The sequence below is a fragment of the Notolepis coatsorum genome, assembly GCF_963971535.1.
Source record: "Notolepis coatsorum genome assembly, chromosome: 7".
NCBI classification, from domain to species: Eukaryota; Metazoa; Chordata; class Actinopteri; order Aulopiformes; family Paralepididae; genus Notolepis; species Notolepis coatsorum.
In genome coordinates, this window is record NC_140171.1 from 88,542,268 (window position 1) to 88,551,576 (window position 9,309).

Below are 9,309 nucleotides of genomic sequence, written 5' to 3' on the forward strand. Positions count from 1 at the left end.
GATCGCTTTTAGGGGGCCTGTGTCCCCCTCTCCAGGGGCGGAGCTAGGGGGTGGCTACCTGGGCTCAAGCCCCGGATGTATTCTGAAAAGCCCCGAATCTATTTAAAAAAAAATTTAAAAAAAATAATTTTTTTTTTTTTTTTTTTTTTTTTTTTTTTTTACAGTTCATCATTGTTACATGAAAATATGTTTGCACCAGATTTAGCAGAAGCTAATTTCCATCTGTGGTCTATCCATCTGCTAACTGTATTTGAGTGAGTTAAGTCTTGGTGTTATGGTAGACTCAGACCTAAGCTTTAAATCACAATCAACAAGTTGACAAAAACTTAATTCTTCCACCTTAGAAACATAGCTAAAGTACGGCCATTTATAAATCAAAAGGACGCTGAAAACCAGATCCATGCCTTTATCTCAAGCCAACTCGACTACTGTAATGCACTCCTTACCGGCCTCCCGAAAAAATACGATGATAACTATTTTATTGCAATGCACTATTGCATTATTTTATTCTATTTTACTAACTATTTTATTGCACTGCACTATTTTACTTTGTATCAGTGAATCATAGACGCCTGGCCATAAGAGCATTCGGAGCATCTCTGCTCTCCCACTATTGAACTTGGGGGAGCAAAGGTATGATCTTGCTCCACCACTTTTTGATTATATAAAAAATATGATATATCCCCCCCAATATATAAATCTAACCATAACTACGTTATGGTTAACTGAGTTTTATAGTGAAAAGAGCAGCTTTATTGGTCAAGATTGAAGGCTCTATATTGCAGGAAATTGCACGTACAGGTTCATTAAATTCAAAAAAAATCTGTCGTGGAGGGGGTCGTGCCTGACCCCCTCCAAACCACCCGTTGCCTGCCCAATTTTTTTTTTTTTTAATTAAAAAAAAAAAAAAAAATTTTTTAAAAATTAAAAAAAAAGGGGGGGCCCATCTGGGCTAAGCCCCGGATCTCCTACAATCCTAAATCCGCCCCTGCCCCTCCCCCCTAAATTTCATATCAGCCATTAGCGGCAGTTATGGCTGGTGTATACAGACAGACATACAGACAACCCCTCCTCTCTCCCTGTCGTACAAGAGATTCTGCTCTGACGACTAGGCTGACAGGAGACCATTGTCGTGGTAGAGTTGGGAAATGGTCTAAGAAGGTACAAGTTCAAGGTAAACAAGTTTTAAGTTAACATCTGCATAAAATGTTTGTAAGTGAGAAGTAGCCTTTTTGTTTTAGCATAGAGCATAGAGCAACACAGCAGCAGTGGAAGCAAGCAACACAGAACAGGCTGGTCCTCTAAGTTTAAATAGAGCATGAACGGTGCCTGTGATTGGTTGAGAACCAATGGGCAGCAAGAGTTTCCTGACTGGACTTGCTCTGCAAGTTTCATGCCTCACAACAGCCCATTATGAAAGTGTCAGAAAGGTCTTTATTGCCAAGTAGTTTTCACATACAAGGAACAGACAGATAATAAAAAAAAAAGGTGGAATAAAATAAAATGGAATATGAACTAAATTAAGATAGAAGCGCAATAGAATAGAATAAAATTATGAGCTAAAAATAGGCCAGGGCGAAAAAATTAAAAAAATAAACGAAAAAGGTGGAGTAAAATAAATGTGATGTTAAAGGTCATATTATGAAAAGTCACTTTTTCAGTGCCTGTGCAGTACATACATTTGGGACTCTGATGGTCCAACTAACACATAATTTGGTTGTTACGTCCAGTGTTTCCCCTACCATTGCCTTGAAGGGGTGGCCCGCCCCGCCAAACGGGACCCCCAGCCCCTCCTGAAACAACAGTTAACCCAGTTAGCTAGCTTGCTTTAATCCCAGTAACGTTAGCGAGCTAGCTAACGTTAGCAAGCTTATTTTTGTTTTGTTTTATTTTTTAGCAAGCTAGTGAGCTAGCGTTGCCACAGATGGCTATGTTTATTGTTTATGTTGACAACGACATGCGATACTGTTTATTAACACATTCAGCGCCAGAGCTATATGGCGAATATAGGTCTAGAATGGTCGCTGCTTTAATCAATGGGAGGACAGGAGATTTGCGAGTGCTTAAAATAGATCTTAAATTATGGCTATGGGTCTAATACACCCCTCGCTTATCAATGAGTTGCTTGCAGTCAACATGTACAAAACGGATTGTTTTTTTATCTGTACATTTCCGTTTTATACCGTTTTGAATATGAGTATAGTTTTGGTGATTTCTAGTAATTTCAGAGAAAGACGCGATAATAGCCCTTTAGTGGAATACACAAAACACGTTGTCATTTTTCGGCTGATTTATGAATTGTTTTCAAATAAATGCTAGATTATCGATAGTATATGTGTCCTCATGCACGATACAGAAGCGGGTTGAAAAATCGCTTATCCGTGCCTTGGGTCGGCGCCAACGGCACGCACACACACACACACACACACACACACAGACACGTTGTGATCGCTGTGAAAGAAACATCTGATTAACCCAAGATTGGTAACATAGAGTCCTTACCTCACTGATGTCCTGCAAAAAGATTAATCCAATTCCTGATCGCCATTCCAAATATTGATCGTGTTTATTGATCCAACGTTATATATCCAAAACACATAATCCACGCTGCTCAGAGTGTCCCCAGTCAATGTGGTATACGATACTGCATGCCCGAGAAGGAAAACCTGGACCGGACTTTTTTTTTATGCACAGTCCCAGCCAATCCAATCCAATGATGTGCAATACAATCCGGGAGACGATAGGTCGCGGTATTTTACCCTTTTGCGAGCTCAGACCCATTCCCAACGATAACATCAGGTTGGATGGATGAAAATGAATGGATATTGCTAATAAAATAAATAACGATTAAAACCTGACTATACTCGTGATTGGCGCTCAAGCGTCGGCGAGTTAACCCGACTATACTCGGGTCTAGCGTCCAATGTGTTAAGGTGAGTTAATAAATTAACTCTGAAAAGCTGCTCCGCTCTGATAAACTGACTCTTCAGTCAGAGCGTCCAGTGTGCACTCTGAGCCCTCAGAATTTCTAAACAACTTGAGTGCGCTTGCTCTGACACACTGAAAGCCAATTTACCTTAAAACAAGTTTCGTTTAGCTAACGCCATTATGCATCGGAGCTGTGGTTTCGCTGTGATCAACATGGCTAACAAGCAAATCAATTATTTCTATTTTAAGGAATGTTCTGTAGGATATGTCGGCAACATAAGAAGCCAGCTACTAGGGGTAGCCAGACGCGTGCGTTCATTGAGTCTCCCTGCCAGTCCTACCGAAAGGACAAGTTAGACAGACACGCATTATCTGACAACCATAGAGCTGCCACGCAACGTCATGTCTGTTTTAATTTCAATCAGAACTTCGCAACAGGCTGCAGGGGAGCATCTTGCAGCCTGCATGAGGGTTTCCATCAATGGTCCCCCAGTTGGGGACTTCCGCTACCAGGAGGCCCTTGAAATGTTTTTCAGGAAACCTAGGAAAATCAAGTGCAATGACCACAACTGTGCAATGTGCCATTGAACCATTGGCTTTGTAAGGGTTCTATGTGCCTCCCTGTATTGTAAATAGTTAATATGTGTGTTGTAACTACTGTATGTATAATTGTAAATAAGTTAATTTATGTATTTATTTACCTAATTTATGTGCAATCATTTAATTTCAACTCAGTGTAGAGAAATGTACTGATACTAACAACCGCCTTACTGTGCGTGTCTATGACGACACTGTTGACACCACATATCCGTGACACGCGTGCCCCGCAACAACACTAGTGTAGTTTCGGGGGGCCTACCACCCCCCTGGAAAATATCCTAGGGGAAACACTGAAGTCTGACGTCACACATGAAGTATATTCATGTCCAGGGGCCAAACAATGGGAGATACTAGGAGCACATACCCCAACAGTTTTTTTTACGACTCTATTAAAACAACAAGGGACTCAGGCACTCAGCACTCGGGCGTGTTGAACAGACAAGAGTCTCAGTCAACGCAGGAAGCTTTGATTGGAAGGTCGATACGTCACGACTTCATATCCGAATAGGACATGCCAGTCAGATTTTGCACAAAGCCTGTATTAAGAAACTGTGCCCTTAGATGGGCCGTTCCGATTGGCCTCTCTGTCCTACGTCAAGTGGAGAGGGCGGGTCCTTGACCTTTCAAGATAGTGGCTTGCTCGTAAATTTTCTCTTTTTCTACCAAAAAGGTTCACTAAAATATGTTTCTGACAACATTTTACGAAGGAAATAGTATATGCAATTGCTGGATCTTAATTTATATTTCCTCTGCAACTCCTAGTTTGACAGTTTGATCTGAATTTCGTAAGCGGGAAGCCCTTGCAGTGCCAAAGTGCGGAGGGGAAAGCCACGACTCATTTGCATTTAAAGGTACAGGCATCTAAACAGCCTGTCCAGAACAGGACTGAAACAGGGGGGTACAGAGACATGCTAATGCATAATCTGAGTGGTATTTTCACAAAAGAAAAACTTCAAAGACATGTTTTGGGGACCTGAGAGACCTATATTAAATTGCTCAAAATGAGTAGGCCTATAATCTGTGACATTTAAGACACATTTTCAGATACAATGGAAAATAACTATAAAAAAGATATTATGAAGTAATATTATGAAATTGGGATCACAAGACAGGGAGAATATATAAAACATGTATAAACGTATAATAATACAGTATAGTGGTATAAGACATTTGTAAGAATTATTATCATTATCATTATACTATAATTATTATCTTGCATAATAAATAGTTGATCAATTAATTGCAGCAGGCTCTGCCAATGTCAACAAATCCCCCTGAATTGAAAATGGCGGACCCTTATGTAAACAAGACGAAAGTCTTTTTCTGGTCTGCATCCTCTTAGCAGTTGTTTGTATTGAGACATACTGTAGCGGTAGCCTATTGTACCCATTCTGCAATCTGTTAATAAAGTTTTCAATAAATCAATCAAACCCGAAACTGCATAGTGCACCTTTGAATGAACTCTAGTCACTGAGAATAGACTCCACATTTAAATTAATAGTTTAAAAGGACCATAATCATTGAGACTAGACTACATCTTTAAATGAACAGTTTAAAAGGACCCTAGTCACTGAGACTAGACTACATCTTTAAATGAACAGTTTAAAGGACCCTATAGTCACTGAGACTAGACTACGTCTTTAAATGAACAGTTTAAACGGACCCTATAGTCACTGAGACTAGACTACATCTTTAAATGAACAGTTTAAAAGGACCATAGTCACTGAGACAGACTACTTCTTTAAATTAACAGTTTAAAAGGACCCTAGTCACTGAGACTAGACTACTTCTTTAAATTAACATTAAAAGGACCCTAGTCACTGAGACTAGACTACTTCTTTAAATTAACAGTTTAAAAGGGCCCTATATGAGACTACACAGCACATGAGAATAACATTGAAAGATGAACTAGCGGTCAGACAGTTGTACATATATCACGTCTCATTGACTTAGACTTATTTCCAAAAAAAAAAAAGGGCTTTTCAAAATTCCTCAACACGGTAACCAACCACTGGGTTGTACAGTGCTAAACAGTGCAATATGTACCTTCAATACTCATGATGAAAAGTCACCATTTCATTATAGCCTGTATACATCAATAAAAACAATGTACTGTTTTAGCCATGCGTAAACAATGCGTAAAAGTAAATCCAGCGCCCGTTAATTGGCTTCCTGTAACAACAGCTTATTAGAGGTAAAGCGGCAAAACACAGGCACAAGTTATAATAACTTACTAGTTCTGGTACGTAAAGAATGTCTGGAATAGTAGTACATATTCCTTTTCCACTAGGTAAATTCCCCATGGTTGCTGTATTCGATGCCATGGCTGCGTTCCTCCAGACACCTCGCAGATTGAACTAACGGTGGAACAGGACCCAGCTGTCCGTCTTAAAATGACGTGCAAAAAACTGTATTCCCATCGCGATGACTCGCGAGTCGCGACACACCCGTTTTAATAGCTAAACACGACTTTTGTCATTCGGTCTCCTGTCTTATTGGTCATTAATGCTGCAGGTTTCAGTGCGCGGGAAGCGCATGCGTTCATCTCGACTTTGTTGTGGAAACCGCGCCTATGGTATAAATGTTTGACCATGTTGATGAGCCACCTATTACCATAACAACCTCACCAAAACTTGGATTAGCCACATCTTTGTGTTTAGGCAAAACAACAATTTAGTGACATCAAATAATGTTTTCAGGGATTATGTCACTGTAAAACCGATTCATGAAACATATGCTATAGGTACAATGACAGACCTACTGTATATTTCATTACAATTATGCAATTGGATGGGTCAAATAAGGGTGCTATTTTCAGATTGAGGTGCTTCATAGATTGCTGGGTAATTAAATCAACCTATTCATGTTAGTTTGTTTAGTTATTTCCGTCGTTATCAACATAGGTTACATGCACATTTAGACATAATCATTATTTACTGAAGTAGAAGTGGTTGTGAATCACCTAAAACTGACATTCCTGCTGTTTGGCACTTTACCTCTTCAGCCTCTCTCTCTCTCTCTCTCTCTCTCTCTCTCTCTCTCTCTCTCTCTCTCTCTCTCGCTCTCTCTCTAGGAACATATAACCTGTAAACACATCTATACATTGATATACTGTACAACACATTGAGGGGGGTACATTTGTCCATTTTCAAAGTATTTTGCATCTCGTTACAACTGCTTGAAGCAGCAAATTGGAGGCAGGATTGACCGAAGGAAGTGTTAACACAGGGAACATCTAGCGAGATATGGTGAGCAGCTCTGGTGTTATAGGGAGTAGATGACAATTTAACAGGTGTATCAAATAAGGAGGGGTCAGACGACCAAGGAGGGTTTTGTAAATTAGTGTAAGCCAATTAATTTCTCGTTGAGAGTTTAATGATGGCCAGTTTACAGACGTGTATAAATCACAGTGATGTGTTGAAAAGGGGGCATTTGTAGCTAACCTAATTGCTGAGTGATACAAAACATTAAGGCGATCAAGGACACTCTTGCTTGCATGCATGTAAATTATATCACCATAGTCAAACAAAGGGAGAATGGACATTTGGACTAGGGAGTGTTTAGCAGTAAAGCAGGAGCTATTCCTGTAAAGTCTTGCTTTTATTTATGATTGAAGATGTAACACATGCTGAGAAAAATAATGTGTATTTTCCAACCAGATACCCAGGTATTTACAAGGTGACTGTATCCAGAACTGAGCCATAGTTGTTGTGATGTTTCCGAGTGTTCGTGTTCAAGACTAGAGAAGGCAGCCTCTATACTTTGAAGCTGTTTGATTGATTGATTGAAAACTTTATTAACAGATTGCAGAATGGGTATGGGGCCTGTATATTTTCCCCAACAGAGTTTCACTTCCGCGTTCGGTTTGCGCGATCTGATTGGCCACTGACGTTTCTCTCAGCGCCAATCGTGTTACTCCTAACAAACTGGTTAAGCTTGGCGGAAAATATACACGCATACAGTACAGCTCAACACATACAATTGTTAAGGGGATGCAGACCAGAGAAAGACTTGCGTCTTGTTTACATCAGGGTCCCCCATTTTCAATTCATCATAACATATGACATACACGACATACAGATAGACAGTACTGCTACATCTATACATTTATGACATACCAGATTTGCAAATACAGTGTTTGTGATACAAAAAGAGTCTAGAGAAGAGAGTATATACATTTGACGTAGAAACTGTACATTGGATTGAAGAGAGGGTTTGATTGATTGATTGAAAATGTTATTAACAGATTGCAGAATGGGTACAATACAGTACAGCTCAATACACAGTTAAGGGAATGCAGACCAGAGAAAGACTTTCATCTTGTTTACATCAGGGTCCCCCTGATGTAAAAGGTTAAGACTAGAGAAGGCAGCCTGTATACTATTGAAGCTGTCTTGAAGAGAGCGTAGAACAGCATCAACAACAAAACAACAAAACATCTAACAAGAACAAAACATTCTCAGAATGGGGAGGGGTCCTTGGGACCAAATCGGCAGTTCATAGCCTAATAATTCACGTCAATTCAGAGGGTCATCAACTGACGTGGAAAGGTGAGAGAGCCACTGATGTAGACTAGACTCACAACAAGTCAGATGGCTGTGGTTTGGGACGACGGCACCCCATGTAAACAACATACATGTAGCCATGGAAACAACAAGCATCCAATTTGGCAGGCTAGCTACTATTCAGCAGGGCCTGGTCCCTGGAGGACAAACACCTTTAGACAAGCGTGAGGCCAGCTCTGGTTACCTGGTTGTGTAACTGTATCCACCTCCATGGGAAATCTAGTCAGGCTGATAGCAACAGGCGATACAAATGTGTGAAAGAGTCGTTTGACTCCAAGGCGTACCACCAGGACCAGGAACAATTTCATTCCGTCTACTTATGTATGGTCTACAAAATCATTAACGGGTTGGAACCTCCTCCACTGTGCGACTTTGTACACATTCGTACAAACTCCATCTGAGCTTCAAGAACAGTGTCGGCACTTGATTGCGTTAAACCGTTCCGCTACACTGTGTTTGGAAAGACATCTTTTTCTGTAAGAGCAATAACTCAGTGGAACAGTCTGCCAGAAGAGATGAGGAGGTGCCGCTCAATTATCACCTTCAAAGCTCACCTGAAAGGACAGTTGCTAGCTAGCCAATCCTGTTCCCACTTTCAGTAGGGTACCCTTAACTCATTGAGTGGCACGCGGGGGGGGGGGGGGGATGCATGTTTTAGGTTCGGTAAAATACGACGCTGTGATTAATACAAGAGCATGTTTTAGGTGAATGAATGAATGAAAACTTTATTTAACAGATTGCAGAATGGGTACAATACAGTACGGCTCAATACACACAATTGTTAAGGGGATGCAGACCAGAGAAAGACGTTTGTCTTGTTTACATCAGGGTCCCCCATTTTCATTTCATATTGACATTTAAGACATACTCAACATACATGACATTTATGGCATAGGGACATATAGGTATTTAGTACTGATACATTTGTGACATATACGGTATTCAAATATACAGTACTGTTACTCATAGATCCTGACAGAGTATATACATATGATGGGGAGGGGACTGTACATTAGGAGGGGGTGGGTGGGTGGGAGAGAAATATACATATACGGCGGGGAGAGAATATATACATGCGGTGGGGAGGAGACTGTCTATTAGGAGGGGGTGGGTGGGGGTGGGGGGTTTGGACATTTACGGTGGCCAGTTTCGAATTGCAGCCTCCCGTAGGTGCTCTTTAAGAGCGGTTTTGAATGTGGGTAGGGATTCACATTCC

At 40.6% G+C, this 9,309-nt stretch overlaps 1 protein-coding gene across 1 annotated transcript in view; it reads right to left on the bottom strand.

Moving 5' to 3' along the window:
* LOC311232669 (myelin and lymphocyte protein-like) overlaps positions 1–6,004 on the bottom strand; it is a 102,969-nt gene extending 96,965 nt beyond the window's left edge. Inside the window, exon 1 of the mRNA XM_084319537.1 lies at positions 5,763–6,004. Coding sequence (XP_084175663.1) covers positions 5,763–5,852 — 90 coding nt within the window. The 5' untranslated portion in view covers positions 5,853–6,004. The remainder of the gene's footprint in view (positions 1–5,762) is intronic.
* Between the last annotated feature and the right edge of the window lie 3,305 nt (positions 6,005–9,309).